The sequence below is a fragment of the Perissodus microlepis genome, chromosome 11 (genome assembly GCF_051167445.1).
Source record: "Perissodus microlepis isolate ML-2025 ecotype Zambia chromosome 11, ASM5116744v1, whole genome shotgun sequence".
Lineage (NCBI taxonomy): Eukaryota > Metazoa > Chordata > Actinopteri > Cichliformes > Cichlidae > Perissodus > Perissodus microlepis.
The window spans coordinates 20659629-20680926 of record NC_140471.1 but is presented as its reverse complement, the minus strand read 5'-3'; the positions used below and the strand labels follow the sequence as shown (position 1 = coordinate 20680926).

General features: G+C 43.9%; 2 protein-coding genes across 4 annotated transcripts; one reads left to right on the top strand and one right to left on the bottom strand.

Moving 5' to 3' along the window:
• The first annotated feature begins 439 nt into the window (after window positions 1-439).
• virma (vir like m6A methyltransferase associated) lies at window positions 440-16186 on the top strand. Of its 3 annotated transcripts, none has more exons than XM_084943868.1 (27): window positions 440-543; window positions 985-1097; window positions 3211-3297; window positions 4238-4286; window positions 4376-4538; window positions 4679-4798; window positions 5585-5806; window positions 6358-7088; window positions 7284-7421; window positions 7512-7738; window positions 7835-8362; window positions 8468-8622; window positions 9899-9981; window positions 10203-10296; window positions 10426-10814; window positions 10903-11058; window positions 11146-11381; window positions 11476-11725; window positions 11810-12027; window positions 12164-12296; window positions 12989-13129; window positions 13225-13379; window positions 13595-13691; window positions 14666-14832; window positions 14926-15275; window positions 15486-15632; window positions 15792-16186. In XM_084943868.1, exons 1-27 carry the CDS (start codon window positions 481-483, stop codon window positions 16001-16003), a joined length of 5424 nt encoding a protein of 1807 aa, XP_084799994.1. In that variant the 5' UTR covers window positions 440-480; the 3' UTR covers window positions 16004-16186. The 3 variants fall into 3 exon arrangements, with proteins under 3 accessions (XP_084799994.1, XP_084799993.1, XP_084799992.1); XM_084943867.1 differs by having other exon boundaries at window positions 5585-5836; XM_084943866.1 differs by having other exon boundaries at window positions 5585-5836; window positions 7284-7738.
• Window positions 16187-16570: 384 nt separating this feature from the next.
• On the bottom strand, window positions 16571-20840 carry rnf41l (ring finger protein 41, like). Its single transcript, XM_084943869.1, has 6 exons — window positions 20420-20840; window positions 20109-20315; window positions 19809-19948; window positions 18932-19094; window positions 18726-18846; window positions 16571-17407 (listed from the first exon to the last, which is right to left on the bottom strand). Exons 2-6 carry the CDS (start codon window positions 20312-20314, stop codon window positions 17003-17005), a joined length of 1035 nt encoding a protein of 344 aa, XP_084799995.1. The 5' UTR covers window position 20315; window positions 20420-20840; the 3' UTR covers window positions 16571-17002.
• Between the last annotated feature and the right edge of the window lie 458 nt (window positions 20841-21298).

The following is a 21298-nucleotide window of genomic DNA, read 5'->3' as shown; positions in this document are numbered from 1 at the left end:
AAGAAGAAGAAGAAGAAGAAGAAGAAGAAGAAGAAGAGAAAATGAGTGTGAGAAAAAAAAATCTAATTTTTTGCTGAAATACAGAAAGAAAAATCCGTGAAATCAGTTAAAAAAAATACTACTACAGACCAAGTGGAGCTATCATGTTATTAAATCATAAAGTTATTAAATTATGATTTTCTGATATGATTAACTGATTTAAACTTTTTTAAATGCAAAATAAAATGTCTTACAACAGAAAAAAAATATCCCTCAGAACACTTTTCAACTTTTTTCTCTCCTAAATCTAAATCGAAGCAAATATAAATTTTCCAACTATATTTCTCATACCAACAACTATTACTACTACTACTAATAATAATAATCATTTATTTATTTTATTTATTTTGTTTTGTTTTTGTATGGGGGGGGGTGCTTGCTCCGGAAGTATTGACTTTAATCCGGAAGTTTACCCCTGGCCCGGCCGATAGCAGTGGAGCGATGGCGGGGGACCCTTCAACGGAGCTTCTTTTTCTGGATACGTTTAAGCATCAGAGTGCAGAGGTAGTGTTTTTTAACACTTAAACACGCGCTTTTATGTTTACTCCATGACTACCTGCATTAAAAGTTAGTTTCAAGCGCATTCAGGAGTTTTGAGGAAGGATGCTTAACTTCCAGGCTAACGCCGTTAGCTAACCTTAGCAGCTATGTGATGTCATTATCCTGGTTTTAAGCAGCGATTACTGCACAGCTGCCCGATTATACATAACGCGTTTGTTTGATGTGAATTGAATCCTCATACATTAGTAGCTCAAAGAGTTGCCGTCTGTTGTGTCTTTGCACAGTTTGATTGTTGGTTAGCCAGGTGGCTAATGCTAACTTTAAAGTGTCAGGGAGCATGTTTACCTCCAAGCGGGAGTAAAAGTGACTTCTGCGGAAGGCGGAGGTTATAAATGACACATTTCATCATTGTTTGTATCAGCAATCATGTCTCTTTTGTTTCAGTTAACCAACATAGACGTGGTGCGGTTTCCTTGCGGGGTGCTGATCACAGAGGTGCGGGTCATTCCTCCAGGGATCAAAGCTCATAGTAACCTACCTGACAGCAGAGCGTTTGGGTAAGATTCACCATCCCTGCTTGAAAACACACTCATGCATCTTACTGGCTACACCCAGTCAGGCCAAATGAATTCTAATAGCGTTGCCAGCATGTATATCGCACTGTTGTCTTTTTACTAATTTTGAGACTGTACCTTTAAAAGGCAAACACCATTTCAGTGTGGCTACCGTCCTCACAACCTGAGCTTTACATGACTCATTGGACCATTTTACCTCAGAATTGTGCAGAGAAACCTTTAACTTCTGCATAGAACTGATAAGGTTTCATTTCAGAACACAGATTGCCTCAGATGAATCCATTGATTTGTGCATGATAATGAGAAAGTGCTTAAAGCCATAGGCTAAAGCACTTCGAATCATGAGCCAAGTCTGATTCAGACTTCTATGGGGAATCTTTGTAAAGTTTACAACACTCTACATAAATGGCTGATATCAATGCTGACATTGAAGCTTGCGCTGGTGCATTACATGTTAATTACCTTGTAGTGATGTCCCGGTGTTTTATATGTGTTGCCAGCTGATAGAAACAAATGAAATGATGTGACTTTGTTTTTTAAAGCCTTTTGTGGGGCCTTTTGTCCCTGTAGTTGTTCCACTTCTTTATACCTTCCCTTAAGTCCATTCCGATAGTTTTTTGGTAATCTCCCTCCAGGAATTTGCTGACATTTTTGAGTCTTTATATCTATGGTTATTTTTTCTCATGCTGAAGTGACGATTGTTATTCTGTCGCCAATAAATTCAAAAACTGTGGTAACCAGAAATGCAGATGAAGGATCAGTGGTACTGAACAGGCCAGTAACAATTGTTGTGGGTTGCGCTGACCTAACATTTAGTTACATTTCTAGAGAGGTTATTGTCAGGTCATGGCGTATGTTTTCAGCTGAAGCATAAATTCCTGTTTAGGATAGAAAAGTGCCATTTATTGCCCGTTATAGCAATGTGGCCCGAAAGTTGATTGATATCATTTGTACTTGCCACAAACACAACAGTGTTCTGGCTACCTTTAGCACGAAAATATCTGAACCTCGTTGTTGGAACACAGCGTTGGTTTGTTTGCATTTCCTTCGTTGCTGAGTTTTAAAAATGGCATGTTTGAGTCTTGTGAAGGCGTTTGACTCATCCAGTGATATCATTCTCTGGCCAATCAATGACATGCAGTCTGTTAGTGTCAGATTTTTAGCTCGACTCAAGTCGTTTGGAACCCTGGCCAAGTACTAAAATGCACCTGGTACTACCACTTAATGGAAACCCCTAAAAACTGGGTCATGTCAAGTAGGTGCTAGTGGAAAAGAGGCAATACTCAATGGTGTCACGTTTGTCCCAATACTAGAAATCAGAATTATATAAGAAAAGCGAACGTTGAATTGGTTTTGAGTTGCAAAAAACCTCGAGTGTTATTGCTATATTGCCTTTAGAGATGTTTTGGGGTCGCTGTGTTTTTTTGTTTGGTTTTTTTGCTATGGATACCTGAGATAAATGTGTGCCTGGGGGAAATGGAGAAGTTTCTGTGAATAAAGAAGTGTGTGCATTTGACACCTGAGCTCCATTGTTGAACAGGTCTCAATTTCCCCCAAACCTGCTGAGTGATGTAATTTAGCTGAATGAACAGACTCAAGAATGCACAGTCCTCTAGCATTGGTATGCATTGTGGTAGTATTGATATTATGATAAAGTGCATTTATTTTCTGGAAATCCATGAAACTCATGATGTATAAGTAACATCTGGTTCAAAGTTCTGCCATAAAAGCTACTTTTATCATAGCTACTATGATCCGTTTTTTTGTTGATTGTCATAAATGTTGAAATCAGTTTCATTTTTTATATTGGGATCATTGCTGACGGAGGTGGTGGCTTTTCTAATATTTGCAACCACACCTTTAACTTTGACCTGAGTTATATAAGCGTTTTTAATGATGTCAGTAAAAACTGGGCTTTATAAGATTCCTCAGGGTAGAATTTAGGTATTAAATTCTATTTATGTACTTACAAATGTAGCTACAACTGAGTGTTTAATATCAAATCGCACATCGTATCGTTGATGGGTCACTCAGAGTTATAAGGTCCTCTGGATACTCGAGTCCTGATTCTTTCTTTCTTTTTTTTTGTTTCCAGAGAGACTTCTCCTCATGCCTTCCAGTTGGAGCTGTTCTTCAATAATGTTACCAAACCCAACAGCCCCACCTTCCACAGACTGGGCAGGTGAGAATTATTTTCACTCTCCCCTCTCCTGTTTTGTTTTTTAAACCGTTTCTCGTTCTCTACCTCTCCATTTCCTGGTTCAATCTCAAAAAGTCTGTCTCACCTGTAGAACCAGTCACGGTAGCATCTGAGACCTGTTCTCACACACGCTCCCATATTCAGGTGTCTTTGTTCTTATGCTTTGTCAACTGGTCTCTCCAGAAACCGTGCCCACACTGCAGCAGAAAAAATGTCAAGGTCTCAGTGAAATAGGTGATTGGTGGAATGTTTGAGTCAAGTATTTTTGTTCTAACCTCATAATGACACAGGTGTATGCAGTAGCACCGGAGCGTAAGCCTGTACTTAAAGGTGGCCATTGTGTCAGAGTTATTAAAAAAAACAGTGCAAACATAACACGCCCGACTTATTACCCCTACTGGGAAGTTTGGGAGGAGATTTGTCAAACCAGTGTGATTGCTTTCATAGTATCTTACAAATTTTTAATAAATGTGAATGTAATATTTATGAACAACATTTCTTAGATAAGAAATCAATCTAACATGAAGCCTGATTAAGACCTGTTTGACTTGTAAAACCCTCAAACTACTGTATCTGCTTGGAATAACTGCCATATATGTCAGTATATTGTGACCAGTTGAACCAGATAATTATAATTTTAGGAGAGGTCATCATGTCATGTGACCTGTCACATAAAAAGCCTTAACGCGGGGGTAATGCCTTTTATTAGAAGTATTAAGCAAGTAAGGGCAGAGTGCGATATAGAGCACGATGAGCGTGTATGTGTGTTTTAGACATAGCTACACAGCAATTATGTGCTAGTTTAAACTCACGTGCTGAAAATAAACACAGAGACTCATGAAGAACAAACATACGTGAGTTTAGCACTGGTTCATATCAGCACTCTCGCTTTAACCTGCTCCGTCTTGCTTTCTGCCCTCAGTTTGGAATATGATGAAAACAAGTCCATTGTGTTCAGACCCAGCGGAAAGGTAAATGGTCATTCATGGACGAGTAGGTTTTTTCATTCTTCTTCCCACCCTGCTGATTTGTGGATAATTAAATGGATTTGTTCATGCAGGTGAATACAGATGGCCTAGTGTTGCGTGGCTGGTACACGACTCTGACTGTTGCGGTGTACGGGACAGCGGAGCGGCCACATGGACACGGCCAAGACTCACCTCCTCCCCCTCCACCACCACCCCCTCAACAGCCCAGCGGGCTCAAGAGGATCCTTAAACAAGGTGATTTAAAACCGACCGTCACGAGAAATACATTCATTCATTGGGCAGAAACCTCCCCAAGACTAGGAAAAAAATAGTGATTGCAAACCTGTAAATCTCTTCTTCTCCCACATTTTCCTACTTTAAATTGTGCTTTTAAGAGTGGGAAAAAGATGACCAGTACAATGGCAGCCCACCAAGACCAGCACCCAGAGGGCCTCGCACCCCACCTGGTCCTCCACCCCCGGATGATGATGATGAGGAGCAGGTTCAAATGACGGGTATGAACTATAATATATCTCACTATTTCAGCCGCTTTTAAAAAACGTATTTGGCTATTGCTTTAGCTGCTGAGACAGTAATTAGTAATAATAATAAAGTGTTTCTTTATATAGAAAAATTCTCCACATACTAAAAAATGATGTAAAAAATATGAAAACATAAGGTCATATAAAACTCATTCTGTTTAGAGTTACGCTCATTTCTTCCTCCCGCTAAGATAAATTGTAAGTAGGTAAATTATTTATATAGCTCCTTGTAAGACCAGGACCAAAGTGTTTTAGAGAGGTGAAAAATAAATAAATAAATAAACAATGTCAAAACCAAACTTCTTAGTAGATAGGTTTTAACCTGTTTTTTAAAGAAGGCCAGAGAGTTGAGGGTGCGGAGAGAGATTGGTAAGCTGTTCCAGTTTTGACGCTGAGGTTATGAATCCCCCGTAGTTTTCAGAAAGGTACGTGGAATCACTAGAAGACCTCTATCTGCGGACCTGAGGATCCTGCTTAGAAAAATGGGGTGGATAGACAGTACAAGTGGGGGCCTCACCTCATAAGGCTGTTAAAGTAAGAACCAAGACTTTAAACTTATACCCAAGTTTAACCGGAAGCCAGTGCAGACTCTTTAACAATAGGGTGATAAGATTTGTTGGTTAGAGTAAGAGTGGGGAGAAGAAATGTAACACATTCTCAATAAGAATGATACAGTATCATTTATTAATGAGTTCTTGTTATTAAATGGGTTGTACTCTGTATGTTTGTGTGCCGTGTGTGTTGTTGTAAAATCTACAGTGGGCGAGGCCAAGGAAGAGCCGACCGAGGGCCGTGACGACTACCTGGAGAACGTGTCGCCTGAAAGATCGCTGCCCGCTGACGAGGCGTACTCGGATGCCGAACAAGAAGAAGAGGCCGAGGAGGAGGAGGAAGAGGAGGAGCAGGAGGAGGAAGAAGATACACGGACTGAGGGGAGTGCGCCGGAGGAGGAGGATGAAGAAGAGGAGGAGGAGGATGAGGGTGAGGACGAGGAAGAGGAGATGGAGGAAGGTAGGGGAGTTCTTATGCAAGAGTAGGATTGTCTGCAAACCCAAATGGACGCTTCTCCTCTAGAAAATCAACTCTGCTCGTGGTTGCCAGATATCTCGGGTCCATGGGAGCAGGGTCCATTTGGGACTGAGAGTGAGAGAGTGTGTGCTCTGGCATGCTGCATCCATCTCGAACTGCTGGGTGGTGCAAACTCTCAGAACACCCCTGAGGGCAGCTCTGAAGGCTTATGGTTAGACTTCATAAGCCAACATGTGGATGTCTTCCTGACATGTCCTCACAGCCGTCGCTGAGTTTCTGTCATGCATGCAAAACTAATCCTACATGTTGTGAGTGATGCTGCCAGGTGGTGCCAGGTTTGTGAGTGTATGCAGCTCTGTATGAGAAAGGGACTATATAGTTTCCGCTGGCCTCCTTATTCTCACTCGGTTTTATATACATTATTATGAAACAGATGATGCATTTTTATAATGCTTTTACAGTGAATAAACTCCCTGCTAAACAACCTTTCCACCTTCTTATAGATAATGATGGCTATGAACAGATTTCCAGCGATGAGGACGATCTGGATAACGGCAGCTTCAAGTTGCAGAACTTTGACATGGACTACACTCCTGAGGATCTTGCATCTGTTCCACCGGTCCAGTACGACCCATATGAACGAGAACTCCGACCCTTGCTCTACTTCACGCCTCCATACAAAACTCGCTTTGATATACAGTTTGAGAAGGCCACTATGGAGGAGCCCAAGGAGGCAGGTGGAGCAGAAGGACCAGCAGGCGGAGAGGAAGCTGAGGCTGTGGCTCAGCTGAAAGAACTCTTAGCTAGTATTGGTGATGACAGAGATGCACGATGGGTCAGTGCTCTGGAAGAGGCTCCCGGACTTCTGGCCAAAGGGTTGGCTTATTTAGTTAAAAGGGGAGAGGGCGAGATAGAGGACTCTGTTAGAGTTTTAGTCCAGTGGACTCTCCAAGCTCTCAGTATGGAGGTTGCTCTCAAACAGCCCATTGCCCTTAACCTCAGACAGCTGAAGGCTGGTGCTAAGCTGGCTTCATACCTGGCAGAGTGTCCTCAGGGTCTCACGATGCTGCTGCATGAAGGGGTTCTGAATGTGCTGCTGGAGCTGCTCCATACAGACCATGTCTCCTCCACACTGAAGCTGAGTATCCTAAGAGCTTTGGATGCTCTGATCAGCGCTCCTGCAGGGGTGGAGGCCTTCCTACATGCAGGAAATTCAGAGAAGAGTGGCTACCAGGTTAGCAAGAAATATCCAATCATCATTCATCTACCTTTATTTCCATCATATACAGATGTTCTTGTTGGTTTCTAGAGAATAAATTGAATATTAAACCAGCTTTAAATTATGCACATCTAAATTAAGATGATTGTGTCTGAAATAATTCATCTGACTGATCAAGTCTGACCATCTATACTTTATCCTGCTTCACAGCGTCTGGTCCAGCTGTTCCTGCATGAGGAAACGGTGAGGGTCATAACAGCTGGAAATGCCATATTACAGAAAAGCCACATGTATGAGGTGCTGGTTGACCTACAGCATGCAGCAGCTGCATTGAGTGAACCACAACAGGTAACAACACCCATTCACACCCACACTTTCATATATGTTTCAGTGGCTGAGAATGTTTTTGTGGTAATCCTGCCTGGCCATCATCCTCAGGAGGAGATGGATGATGCAGAGAGCCCTATGGAAGAGGAGCCTTCGCTAAGCTCCACCGCTCTGAGTGAGGCAGAGCTCGATAGGTTGGCAGGTGCTTTGGAAGAGCTACATCACCTGCTAGAAACAGCCCCTCATTGCATGGTGCAACCTCCTGGGAAAGCCTTCCCCACTACTGCTAGAATTACAGGGCCACAGGAAAGGGACAACCCCTACCCATCACTGTATAGGTACATACTCAGACATAAGCATCACAGTGTAGCATAAATTTAAATATAGTTTAGACACATTAATAAATGTGTATTTTTGCCCTGGACCTCTTTCAGGTATATGCATGCATGTCATTTTCTGGAGAGCACAACGGTGGTGTTGTCAGCAGCTGCTGCAGCCGGCCATCTTGGGGTCACTCAAGCCGTCAGAGAGCTTCTGCGCTTCCTGTCGCTCACCCAGTCGGGTCTGCTCTTCCTTCTCGCCCAGCCCACACCCACCAACCTGCTGCTGCGCCTCCTGGCGTCGATGGCAGAGTCCGAGGCAGAGGAGAGCATGTGTACTGGGGGAGAAGCGGGTCTGATTGGGCCAGGGTGCGGTGAAGAGGGCTTTGGCGTGTGGCTGATACAGGCCCTGCATGCTCTGCAAGGCGTGTCAGAACTCATGAGCCATGTGGCTACAGGAGGAGACGGTGGTGCAGGCCTAGATGAAGGTGACAATCCAGATATACTGGGCACGCTCCATGCGCTTTACCTGATGACCTTTACGCAGACTGGACGCAGCGCCGTAGCTCATGTTTTCAGCCTGGATAACAACCTTTCCTGTCTGGTCACGCTGCTCCAGCACCACAGCAAGGACGGACAGGGGTACACTTGTTATTCCCTACCATTTCTTCTCCCCAACCTTTTTTCTTGTTCTCTGATTTGACTTCAGTATAAATTCATGTTTTTTTGTCTCTCTTCCTCTGTTAGTGAGGGAAAGGCTCGCAAAGCGGTGACATATAACTACGCCTGCATGCTGGTCTTACTGGTGGTGCAGAATTCTAATGAGCTGCGGATGATGGAACAATATGCCGCTCCGCTGCTCTCTATAGCCAAGGCTGATGACACCAATGCCAAGTTACAAGGTAATTCTCATCAATGCCACACTCATCAATGTCACAACTATATTTAAGCGCCAGCTCAAATATATTTGGGATGCTGCATGTTTAAAAAAAAAAATGGGAGAGGGAAACAAAAGACTGGAAAAGCAAGAGAAACAGCTGTAGTAACATTTTGCAGCTAATTAGGTTACCTGGCAACAGGTCAGTAACATGAGTGGGTATAAAAAACGCATCTTAGAGAGGCTGAGTTTCTTAGAAGTAAGAATTGGTCTGCAAAAACATGTAAATTGTAAAGAATTTGACTGTCTCATCTTTAAATGATTCCAAGAATCTGGAGAAATATCTGAGCACAAGAAAATCAGTATCGCTGCCGCTGATCTCAGGTGGCACTGCATTAAAAACAGGCACGATTCTGTCATTGAAATCACTTCATGGGCTCATGAAGGCTTCCAGAAATGTAAACACATTTCACCATGCAGGTTAAAGCTCTGTCATGCAGTGAAGAAGCCCTTTGTGAACATGATCCAGAAACACTGCTGTCTCCTCTGGGCCAAAGTTTGTTTAAAATGTACAGAGTGGAAAACACGGACACCATGTTCTCCAGACTGAAGAGATCATCTAGCTTGTTGTCAGTGCTCACTACTCGCTTCCATCTCTTATGGTATGTCAGCTTACACATCAGGAAAGGTACCATGCATGCATGCTCCCACCCAGATGATTTCTTTTTCAGGGAATGCCTTTCATTTTTCAGCAAGACGATGCCAAACTGTTTGCTGCATCTGTTACAGCAGCATGGCTTCATAGGAGCAGAGTCTTGGTGCTGAACGGTCCTCTCTGCAGTCCGGACTTCTCACCAAATGAGAACATTTGTAGCATCATGGAACCTAAAACGCCGCACAGAAAACTCGGGGCTGTTGAGCTGCTAAAATCTTATGTCAAACACGACTAGGACAACTGCTGGTCTCATCAGTTTCAAGATTATGGACTGCTGTTAAAAGAGGGGATGTTACACAGTAAACATGTCTCAACGATGTCCCCCAAGCCTTAGTATATTGTTTACATTTTTTCTGATCTTGATCCGATTTTCTCCAAAATGAAATCAAGCTCATTGGTTTCTACCATCACATAAGCCCTCAGGAGGAGAATAAAATGTGCGTTTATGAGATTTGCTTTGCAAATCATTGCATTCTGTTTTTATTTATATTTTACACAGCATGGTGAATTTTTTTCAGTTGGGTTGGATGATACTATATAAGACAGTTTTAAATGTTTGAGTGTCTTTGTGTGTGTGTTTCTTCAGAGCTCAGTAAATGGTTGGAGCCAGTGGAGAAGCTTCGCTTTGAGATTGGCAGCATTCCCACCCTTATCGACTATATCAAACAGGTACAGAGCTCTCACTCATTAAACACTCTGCAAGGTAAAGTAAATTAAATGCTTTTTGGCTTATAAGCATCTACACCAGCTGGTAAGCTGACTCACATCTCTGAAATCCACAGAAAAATCCAGGGGGATAAAAAAAAGTTAACAACTCTTCACTGAAGTGCTCTGTGATGTATTTTTCAAAGCGGTTTGTCATCCGGAACATGGTTTTCTTTTGACTCCAGAATGTAGAAAATGTGTTAACTGCTGAGGGAACCGGGCTGGTCACTGCTCTGAGGGTCCTCTGTCACATCGCCTGCCCACCTCCTGCTGTAGAAGGTAAGGACCCCAAACAAACTTTGACCCCAAATATGACTTTGTTTTTATTCTGTTTGCTTTTTCATAGTTTTCACTTTATGTTGAGATTAGATTAGATGGTTTTTCAGCAGCTCCTTCTCCACTCCACAGGTCAGCAGAGGGATCTGAAGTGGAGCCTTGCAGGAGTCCAGCTTTTCTCTGGGGAGGGTCTCGATACGTGTGTGCGTGTCCTGCAGAAGCTATGCAGCGTGTTACTGCAGCCGTGGCGCGTGCACGGGCACATGGGTCCGACGCCGCAGCGCTGCATGATCCTCAGTATATGTATCAGCACGCTCCGGTTGCTTCGCACCATGCTCACCGAGCTGCTGCGCGGCGGAGCTTTCCAGTTCAGGGACACTCGCGTGGCCAGCGTGTTGGTGACGCTTCACATGATAGTGTGCTCCATTCCTGCTTCTGGGCGTCTCGATGGGGAGGAGACCAGAGTGCAAGTGCTCATTGTTGACGTCCTGCTCACCTTTACGCAGGGTGTTAATGAGGAGGTGTGTGTGGCATCAGATAACAGTTTTGATACTAAATGGGGCTTCAGTTGAGATTTTTAAGAGACACCATGTTTGTGTCATGCTACAGGTGACCCATACAGAAGAGACTCTGGCCAGCAACACGTGGTCTCTGATGCTAAAGGAGGTTTTGAGCTCACTTCTCAAAGCTTCTGAAGGCCTTTTCTCTGGTCTGACGCTGCTGTCTGAGCTTCTGCCTCTTCCACTGCCAATGCATAGCACTCAGGTAACTCTCTCTATCCTGCGCTTTAACCTGCTCTGATATTCTTGTCTTCATACACACATTAATATTTGAAGGCCTTTGGCTCCACAGGTGACATTAGTCCAAGATGTGGCTGTAGCCTTAAACACAAGGAAGCTGTGGAGCATGCACATTCGCGCACAGTGGAAAGTGTTTTCCGAGGCATTCAAATGTGTGTGCACCACCACCTGCCCTCCTCTCCTGGCCATACTCAGGAGAGTGTGCGTTCAGCTGGCAGATCTGTCTTCACCCACTGCAACACACATCATGAAGACCCTGCTGGAGCTCCTGCTGGAGGAGCTGCAGCCGTGAGTGAAGCATGCACAAACTCACACATCAACATAGCGTCTCTGTTTTTTCCTGTAAATCATATTTCAAATGTCTGTAACCTGTTACTTGCAGGGCAGAGGGAAAAAGCGTCTCCTGGGCCCAGGTCCTGCGGCTCCTTTCTTTGATGGATACTCTGGTGTCGCAGAGAGCCTGTAAGAGTGCAACACTGCACCTGCTGTCCGGGTCAGTTTCTGGAGATGAACAGCTGGCCGACCTGTTCCCCTTGTTGTTGTCTCTGTTGGTTCCTCCAACGGATCACTCCATACATCAGCAGCAGTGCAGTGTACTAGTGGGGACAATATTACAGTCACTGTGTGACCAGGTAAAGCTGGAAGTACACAAATTTAAAAAAAAAAAAAATCTTTTAATGGAAAAATACTAAAAACTGTAAAACTGTCTTCACCAGGACATTTCTCTCGTGGTGTCTCCACCTGGTGAAAGCTGTGTGTCAGAGGCTGAGCAGCTGGCCAATGCACTTCCGGGACGAGAGATGATGTCATCGGTGTGCAGTTCTCTGTTGGAGGTTTTGGGGAACGCAGAGAGCAGCGTGCCCCTCCTCCTCACCTGCATCAGGACTTTGACATTCCTCACAGAGCACGACTACGGACTCTACCACCTCAAAGTGTAAACAAGAACCTTTTCTTGTTTATTTGGCCTAACTGCTTCCCCACCAATACCGCCCTGCCATGTTGCTACGGCACACTGTGCCTTTGTCTTAGTTAAAGGAGACCTTGATTACCTCTGATTATCTCTGTTTCAGTGCTCTGAAGAAACATGGCGCTGGGCTGTGCTCGCTGCTGAAGAGGCTGGTGTTGTCCTTCAACAAAGACTCAGCAGATCTGCTCTCATCTCTGCTCGACTTTCTCAGGCAGATCCTCCACACAGAACCAATGGTAAGTACTGCTTAGATGATCATTAAAATTCAGGATCTGTCCCTTTAAACTAACAGAGAACAAAGCAATACAGCAAACACAAATCACAACATAATAAATAAAACTGTATATTTGACAATAAAAACAGAAGAAAGGCTCAGCATTAGATTAAAGGTAATCTGTTTGAGAACAGAGCAGTTTTTCAAAAAAACAAATGAAGCATTGAAAGAATACGTACAGCTAAATGATTAGTCTGGAGGAGCCCTAAACAATAAAAGCAAACAAACAATCCTCTTTAGAGATGGAGTCATAAAGAGGAGCTGATCAGAGTCGGTTGGTGTTTAATCAGAAGTGTAAGCAGCATCATTTTTTTTAAGTAAGTGTTAGTTCTGTGAAAAATATTTGGACAAAAGACTACAAAAGAGACTACAGCAAGGACGTCGCTTCTTTGAAAGCATTTCTCCTTGTCCTTAGGTGTTCATGCTAGTAATTTAGTTTTCCTTTTCTAAGAGTTTCCTTCTGCAGCCGCCTTAAAAAAGCTCTATTAATAATGCATCACCTCACAGAAATGACCGGCTCTGCATAAAGGAAAGGCTTTTTCATTGCATATTTTGTCTTGTCCTTCTGATAATTGCTTCTTTTCTCAAGCCTTTTCCAGCTTATCTCCAGTCATATTTGCTCTTCATTCTGTACCTGTCCTCGTTTTAATCCAGTGTGCTGAAGAGGGTCACGGCTCGAGCGAGGATCCTGCTTTTGTTCCTCCACGGTTGCTGTCGGGCTCTGAAATGAAAGCTCTGCTCCAGTGGGAGGAGTCGGAGTCACATCCACTACCTGCTTTGGAAAAACAGATAGCGGTATGAAAGATGCACACAAGTACATTGTGTTTATCAAAATAAAGGTCCGGGCTGCCTTGACATCAAACTTTCAATGCTTTTGTCTATGTCTTTAGAAACTATGTAAAGATGACGATTCCCTGGAGACCATGTTGGAGAACGTGATTGCTCTGAGGCAGACGTTGCAGGCGGCCACAGACACGCCTCCTGCAGCTGACACCGAGCCCACTCTGCCAGCACCAGAAACACTCGGGGCCCAGTTTAATCACAGGTTGGTCCTCCGCGTGACGTATTAATACTGATTCGTTTTCTCCTCATCACTTCGAGTTGTGAAGCTTATACAGCTGGAGCGAGGGAGGATCGCAGTTTGCGGTGACAGATTGATTGAATCAGATATTCATAACAACAACCACTTACACATGAGCCATGTGAAAAATTAATGGGAACGGTAAACTGATCATTGCCCTGGGCCTTTATTGTCTGTAGGACGGTTTTCATTCTGTCTGAAGCTCTGGATGAGCAGCTGAAGGCTCTGTGGTTCTCTCCGTTCCAGACTGATGACATTGAAACAGACCTTGATATGGTAAGTGTGTGTGTGTGTGTCTGTGTGAGCACATTTCCAAGAATCTCTAGAGCTTATGTTTGGCGCGCACATTTACGGTTAATCATTTTTGGATGAAAATTTGATTACAGCTTCTGTTTTATTCACTGTTTTATGCGTTTTTGTATTATTGCTTCTTCTTTTTTTTACTTGATCTTTGTTGATGTAGAATTTTTTCACATCACCAGCAGTTATGAATCCTATTCTGCTACTGAAACTCAGTTATATCGAGTCAAAAAGAAATATTTGTTGCTGTTACCGTGTTAGCTTAGTGGGAGCATCATGGTCTGTAAAAAAGTATTTGATTCACTGTGCACCATATGGGTGTAACTACAAAATTGCAGTTGTTGTGGCTGGCCCCTCCCTTAGTGATGGGGTGAGTGATAGGGAGTGCAGTCGTTTGAGAGGCGCTCAGACTGGAGCTGCTACTCCTCCACATCTAAGGGAGCCAGTCCAGGGGGTTTGGGCATCTGACGAGGATGCCTCCTGGGCGCCTCCTGGGTGAAGTGTTCTGGGCATGTCTTACCTGGTCTGGCGAGGGAACTCCTCAATAAGCTGGAGGGGGTGGCTGGGGAGAGCGAGGTCTGAGTTTCTCTGGGTTCGTGACCCAAGATAAGCAGAAGAGGATGGGATGGATGTAAAATGACTACTATGACAGGAAGATTCAGTAGGATGAGTCCTATATTTTGGATATTGATATTTATCTACTATCCACTTCTTAGAGTCCTCTCACATATTTTAAGTGCTTTCTGTTCAGTGCTATGTTCTTCCTCTTCTTTTTTAAGTAAACGTTCTTTGCTTCTCTATGTTTAAGGGATTTAAAGGATTTTTTTAAGTTGAGGTTCTTTGCTTCTCTGGCTTGTAAGGAATTTGGAAATACCACAAGCAACAACATTACATGGTCTGTTTATGTTTTCTACATTATATGTATGATCACCTTTTTGTCTGTGTGGCAGGTGAAGGTGGATCTGGTGGGTCTGGCTCAGGAGTGTTGTCCAGAACTGGACCTGAAGGCGGAGCTGGAGCGCTCCTTCCTGTCTGAGCCGTCCTCTCCGGGTCACACAAAACCTACGAAAGGCTTCCGGCTGGGCAAACACAAACATGAGACGTTCATTACGTCTAGGTACAGCGTCATTGTGATTTCTATATATTTTTATTCGCACAGAATCTAGTTTAAGATCAGTTTCATGGTGTCATCTTGTGTTTGTCTCTGCAGCGGGAAGTCTGACTACGTCGAGCCTGCAAAGAGAGCTCACATCATGGCTGCTCCTCGTGGCCGAGGAGGTCGAGGAGGGTTTGGGCAGAATGTCTCCCGACCGCATGATATCTTCCGCCTGCGCAAACAGAATACTTCCCGTCCTCCCAGCATGCACGTGGATGACTTTGTTGCAGCGGAGTTTAAAGACATTACGACCCCTCTAGGGCTTCTGCCTCCTAAACGACCTCCAAAAAGCGCCCCCAAACCTCCCACCAGAGGGCTGTTCACTGGTAACAGAGGCAGAGCTACTTTCCACAGCCAGACTCGCTTTTTCACTCCACCACAGCCTAAAGGTGTACTGCTGTCAGGTATGTACTATCAGATACGCACGAGTCTCATAGTTGCCAGGACATTGTCATAGTTGCCTCATCATTACATGCAGCACACAGCTGGGAATCCTGGTGGTTATCCTGGGAAATACAGTGTTTAGTTTAGCCCTGCACAAACTGCAACTAAAATACATCAATTGTCCAGCAGAGGGTGACAAATCCCCCCCCCCCCTTTTTCCCGTTCTGTAGGAAACTACACTCGGAGAGAAGGAGGCCGAGGGTCATCGTGGAGCGGTCAGGTTCCAGCTGTTACTCACAGAGGGACCTACAGTGAACCCCGCGGAGGACAGAGCAACTTCACTCGAGGGCCACTGCCTTCTCGGCAATCCCCTGCAAGTAAGGACCACACACACAGTTTTACATTTTATACCGCTCTCTTTTTCAGTCTTTTATGTTCTGTTTTATTGCATTTGTTTTACTTTTTTATCGCTTTGACCTGTATTAAAGGTGTTATAGGGGGAAAAAAAAGTTTGATTCACTCGTTCCACACTTCAGGTGCGTATCGGCTGGCTCTTCGGGATCGAGCTCCACGCGGCAGAGGAGGTACTGGTCTGTCGTGGATTAGCGGCGGAGGAGGTGGCGGTGGTGCCGGGGGAGGCGTCGGTGGAGGCGGTGGAGGGGGAAGAGGATCTCAGGGGAGCAAGTTCAGCGGTGGAGGAGGGAGCGGAGGTGGGAGGGGCAGACATGTTCGCTCCTTCACCAGGTAAATCCACCTGGACAATGACTGCAGCCTCTCACGGCAACAAAAGGGCCAATCAGGATATTATATATGCTGTCTCCATGGAAACGTGGTGGTATGATGTTGTCTCAAATAATGTACAGACTGTGTTGATGTTTTCAGTTTTGTTATTATTAGCTGTATTCAGAAAATAAAAGTGATAGCAAAATGAGGCCTTTGTGTGTGTTTTAAGGGAATGTCAAATAAATAAATCATCTGTGGTTCTCAGATAAAATGTTTCAAATGCGATCCCTCTTGTACTGTCTATCACTGCGTTTGCAACGGCTGCAGAATTATTCAGTTTTTCCTGTTTTTTGTTGTTGGTGATTTTTTTTTATTTCTAAGGCTGATCTCATTTAAAGCTGCAAACCCTGAAACTGTTCGAAAAGGAGCACAAAACCAGTGGTATACAGGCACGGTTGGTATTATGGGATATTATGGAAACTTGAACTATGTGGTCGTGTGGGACTAACATTAATATATCTTAAATAGGTGGAATATGTGACCATTAACCCTTAAAAGTCGGAACCATGAAATAATTGCCAGGAAATTCAAATTTTTTGAAAATTCAGTTTTTATTGAACATTCTCTCCCATTGAAAAAATGAATTCCACATATTTTTTTTTTAAACTTGTCTATTTTTTGCATTTTCAATTTCACAAAAACCCACGCTGAATCGTTATGTGGTTAACCTCAGTTGTAAAAATATACGTTTGGGGATTCCAACTTCTTGAAGCTTCTTGAAGTTCACTGACGATACACTTAAATTGACGTCAGGTGGTTCAAAAATGATGGTTTAGTCTGTTCTCATGGTCAAATAATAATAATCTTTATTGGGGATCTGAAGGAAATCCAACACACAAAGACCTGCTCTTTAAGCATTAAAAACACAGCGTAACAAAACCTTCCTTTTGTAACACGTTTTACCCAAACCCTAATTTTGTTGCTAAATAATACAAAAATAAAGATTTCATATATTGCAGCTTTTTCAGATCACTGTCACCTCCCTGCTCTTCTTTTTGATGCAGTCCAAGGTCAGACTCCGGGTCCCACCCTTGCGCCCTACCTCACCCAGCTGTGGTGATGGGGGTGGGCCTGATGCATGTGAAGCCTGGGCTGAATGCAGTGACAGACTGGAGGCATGTGAAGAAGCCTCTCTCTGTTGATGTCTGGTTGGCTCGGTGTGGAGTTCCCAGCCTGATGTCTGCACCTCTCCCTGATGCTGGTCCCTGGCTGCCTGTTCAGTGGGATTCTGGCTCCTGGTGGGCTGCAGGTCTCTGAGGAGCTGTAGCAGTTCTCTCTTCTCCAGCTCTGCCTCTGCCAGCTCTTGTCTCCTCAAACGCTCTGCACCTAGCAGTGCACGCATGTCACACATCACACGGGATAGCTGACCCTGCACAGACAGGATATGACGTGAAGCAATAGAGTAGTTTTACGTGTGATGCCAATTTCAGCCAGGCTTTAGCTCTTGGACAGATGTCCTCGCATTTGACTCTACAACACTTTGGTATACAGAGGAGTTCATGGTTAACTCAATGATTACAAAGTGTATTCCAGTGAATACAAATCCAGCCCAAATCATCACCCCACCACCACCGTGCTTCTCAGTTGGTGTGACGTGTTTGTTTTGATATGCTGTGTTTGACTCCCAAATATTCACCTCATCTGTCCAGACAACATCGTCCCAGAACTCTTTGTTCAAATGCATCTTTTCAAACTTAAGCTGTGCTGCCATGTTCTTTTTAAAGAGAAGATGCTTTCCCCTGCAACCCTTCCAAACACGCCATACTTAATTGTGCTGTCATGAACTTCAACTTTTAATAAGTTGCGGCATGTAGAGTCTGGAGGTAGTTTGGGGGTTTTTTTACAGTTTCTCTCAGCACACTGAGACACTGGGATATCCACTCCTGGGAAAACTGGCAACTGTCTTGAGTGTTTTCTGCTTGTAAATAATCTTCCTTGCTGTATAATCAAACAGTTTGGAAATTACCGTATAACCTTTCCCAGGTTGTTAATATCATTACTGATGTTAAGCCTCATTGGCATTGTCTTAACACACATCTTAATGCTCCAAAACAGCAAATTGTCTGCTTCTTTAGAGATTGTCATGCCAGTTAAGTGCATTTGATTATCGGTACATGGCTTCATTTCCCTCTTAAATCCTTTGTATCCAGTAAAACTGTACCTACACTGCTTCTGCATTCTGGCTTAGTTTTGTTATGTGATATGTCATTTAGCTGTGTGGTTCACCTGAGGTTGTATTTATTAATTTTAGAACCTGCTACGAACCAGATTATTTTTGAAATGACCGATAAGTGTACTTTCTTTTTTTTTTTTTATTGTGATTTTATGGACATAAAAAAGATCTGTAAACTGCCACCATTTATGGACCTGAGAAGGTGTCCTGTGGTGTGAGGAATCAGACATAATTTTCAGGCCTTGCTTATTTCAAAAGGACAGTGAAAAAAACAGTTCTCGCTGTTTTTAAAAAAAATATGGCACCCGAGCAAAAATGTCTGAATGCTAAGCTGACCTTCACACAGTTCAGTCTTCTAAAAGCATTTTCCCTTTAAACTTTCAGCATTTTTTAAAATGATTTGCAAAACACTGCATTGTACTTTCATAGTAAATGTATCCCAAGGTCACAAATCTGTGCTTTAGTACTATTCATATAGTAAATCTTCTGTTGCAGTGGTAACAGGACATTTTACCTTGAGCTCCTCCACCTCGTTCTTCAGCTGAGACTCTTTCTGCACCATGTGCCTCCTCTGCGAGTCCAGCCGAGACTCCATCTCTCGTCTCACCTCTTCCACCTTGCACAGCATCTCCACCCTACAGTTGACATTTAATGAGACCAAGTCATGATGGTGGTGTTACCTCTGAGTTCAGGCTTAGAAGAGAGCACAGATGAACTTACCTGAGCATCTCCACCTCAGTGCGCAGCTCCGCTACACAGTTATGTTGTGACTGGTCAATGGAGAGCAGCGTGTGGCCGCAACCATTAGGACACTCCCTGCTGCGAAAGCTACATTCTGACAGGTGAGCCTCCAAGCCCCGCCTCTCGACCTGCACGGGACAGCCTGAGAGGGAAAAGTCACAAGGGTGCAAAGGCCTCGCATGGAGCCACCACGTTATCAGTGTATAAGACAGGCTTCTAAAGCATCTCCACAAAGATGAAATTTATTTGCAGGCACGAATTTTTCCATAAAAATCATCTGTGTGTACAAAGAGGAGATAATCTACTAACACCACCAAAAATGTACTTTGTAAACACTTTGTGTATCTAAAGTAGAGTTATTAAATCTACAGTGTAGTCACAGATCACTGCAGTCACACAACAGCAGAAATTTCAGGTGAATTTAGTGACTTAAACTTAAACTGCACACTGCATGCACACACACCGCATGTGATTCAACCTACCACAGTGGTAACATATGTACTCTCCACCTGCCAAAGACGGGTCACAGACACATGGTGAGCACAAAAGCGCACACTTGCATGTACATGTCTCAAACAGACCTAAAAATCACTCATTAAAGAATGAATGAAAGCCGACTCTCACACAGTGCTCTCTGTGTGAGGCTTGTGGGAGCTTTCAGTCCTAAAAGTGCACCTGTTCCTGGGGTAGCCAAGACAACAACAGGGCCCACCTGTTGTTCACCCCCACAGACGTGTCACATTACAGTTGTAACATACACATCCATGAGGATAGCAGTTTGACTTTTACTGTCATAAAGACTCATAAAAACACACTGCATGAATAGTGTTTTGTCCGGTGTGATGTTGTCATGTACCTGTGTTAGCGCAGGATATGAAGGCAAATTCACACTCGTCCTCGTGTGAGTGGAGGCTCTCCAGGGAGCAGACCACCTCACACCCCTGTGCTGCATTCACACAGCGGATCTGCAGACGGTTCAGATCATTACGCATGTACCTGCAAATCAAACCAACACAGACAGAAAGTCTTAGAGTGAGAAAAGCAGGATACTGTTATAACGCTACTGACTTGCATGAAAACTTATCTGCAAAACTTAAGAGTGCATGATTACAAGGAAGTGAAGGAAGCAGCACAGCTGCAGGAGATGGAGACTGACCTGTACAGTGGTTTGAGGCTGCCCACATCCAGTGGCAGTCTGTCCTCAGGACAGGAGTGGTGATGGACCAGCCAGGTGCTGATGCAGGAGCTGCAGTAAGCATGTTCACAGGGTGCCTGGAGGGGGCGCTCCAGCACGTCTCGACATACACAGCACAGTAGACCCTCATTCACGTAACCTAAAAACCTCTCCAGATCATAGCCCATCCTAATAAAAAAAAAAAAAAAAAAAAGTTAAACAGATTAAACAACACACGGGGAAAGCAGGAAGCAGTCTTGTTTCCTCATTTGTTTCTTTTCTTTTTATCTTACCTCAGATGTCAACTTTCACTTCAACCAACTCCTACTTCCTTCTTTCTGCAGGTTTTGACTCCACTCTTTCCTCCACGGGCAACCTGCCGTCCTATCTCTGCCACATCCTCGCTCTTAACACCATAAAGGTGAGGGTCTCCTCTCCTTTGAAGCCCTGCCCTACCTTTGAGAGTGCGTCTTCGTGGAGAGGTAACCCTGACAACAAGGGTTCAGGACACAGGAAGGCAGCTGTCAGACGGGACCAGATCAGATGAGAGAGACAGGCCGAATTACAGTAAAACACTGAACACTGAGTCTAAAGCACACAAATTCTGCAGCAGTGTTGTTGTCTAGCTATTAAAAACCTGTGTTGCTGTTGTGAAGCATTCAGAGATTACTGCTGTCCTTCAGCTGTTTTTCTCTCTCTTAGTGACCCACCCGATCCTAGGTTTCTCCCTCTCTCTGAATGTGGGATTAAGATGGATTACACTCTCTCCCTCCATGATTGGATTACAGACTCAATATCAGATGGCACAAGAACGCATGATCACAAAAATCAAAGAGCACACCAAATGCCTGGACTCATCATCCTGTTCTCTTTATATCCTCTCAGTAAGACTTACAATCACACAAACAGTAATTCAAAATGACCCCGTACCAAGTAAAGCTCTCTTATGCATACAGTCCTCTGAAAAAGTATTTCCCCCTTCCTGGTTTCTTAGTTTTTTTGTATATTTTCACACTTAAATCTTTCAGATCATCAAACTAATTTTAATGTTAGACAAAGATCTTCGGGATGCCAGTGAACCACAGTGAAAGTCATTTTACATCAATCTTGATGATCCTCAAGACAAAAGTTTAACTTTCTGGAAGGGTTGAGTCTGGTTACCTCTGCATAAA

Coding starts and splice junctions, on each gene's coding strand:
- virma (XM_084943866.1), top strand. CDS start 481: ATGGCGGGGGACCCTTCAACGGAGCTTCTTTTTCTGGATACGTTTAAG. Junction 7,739..7,834: donor CCCTACCCATCACTGTATAG/GTACATACTCAG, acceptor GACCTCTTTCAG/GTATATGCATGCATGTCATT. Junction 13,692..14,665: donor TTGAAACAGACCTTGATATG/GTAAGTGTGTGT, acceptor TCTGTGTGGCAG/GTGAAGGTGGATCTGGTGGG.
- rnf41l (XM_084943869.1), bottom strand. CDS start 20,314: ATGGGCTATGATCTGGAGAGGTTTTTAGGTTACGTGAATGAGGGTCTA. Junction 19,095..19,808: donor CATATCCTGCGCTAACACAG/GTACATGACAAC, acceptor TTTCCCTCTCAG/GCTGTCCCGTGCAGGTCGAG. Junction 18,847..18,931: donor ACTGAGGTGGAGATGCTCAG/GTAAGTTCATCT, acceptor TGTCAACTGTAG/GGTGGAGATGCTGTGCAAGG.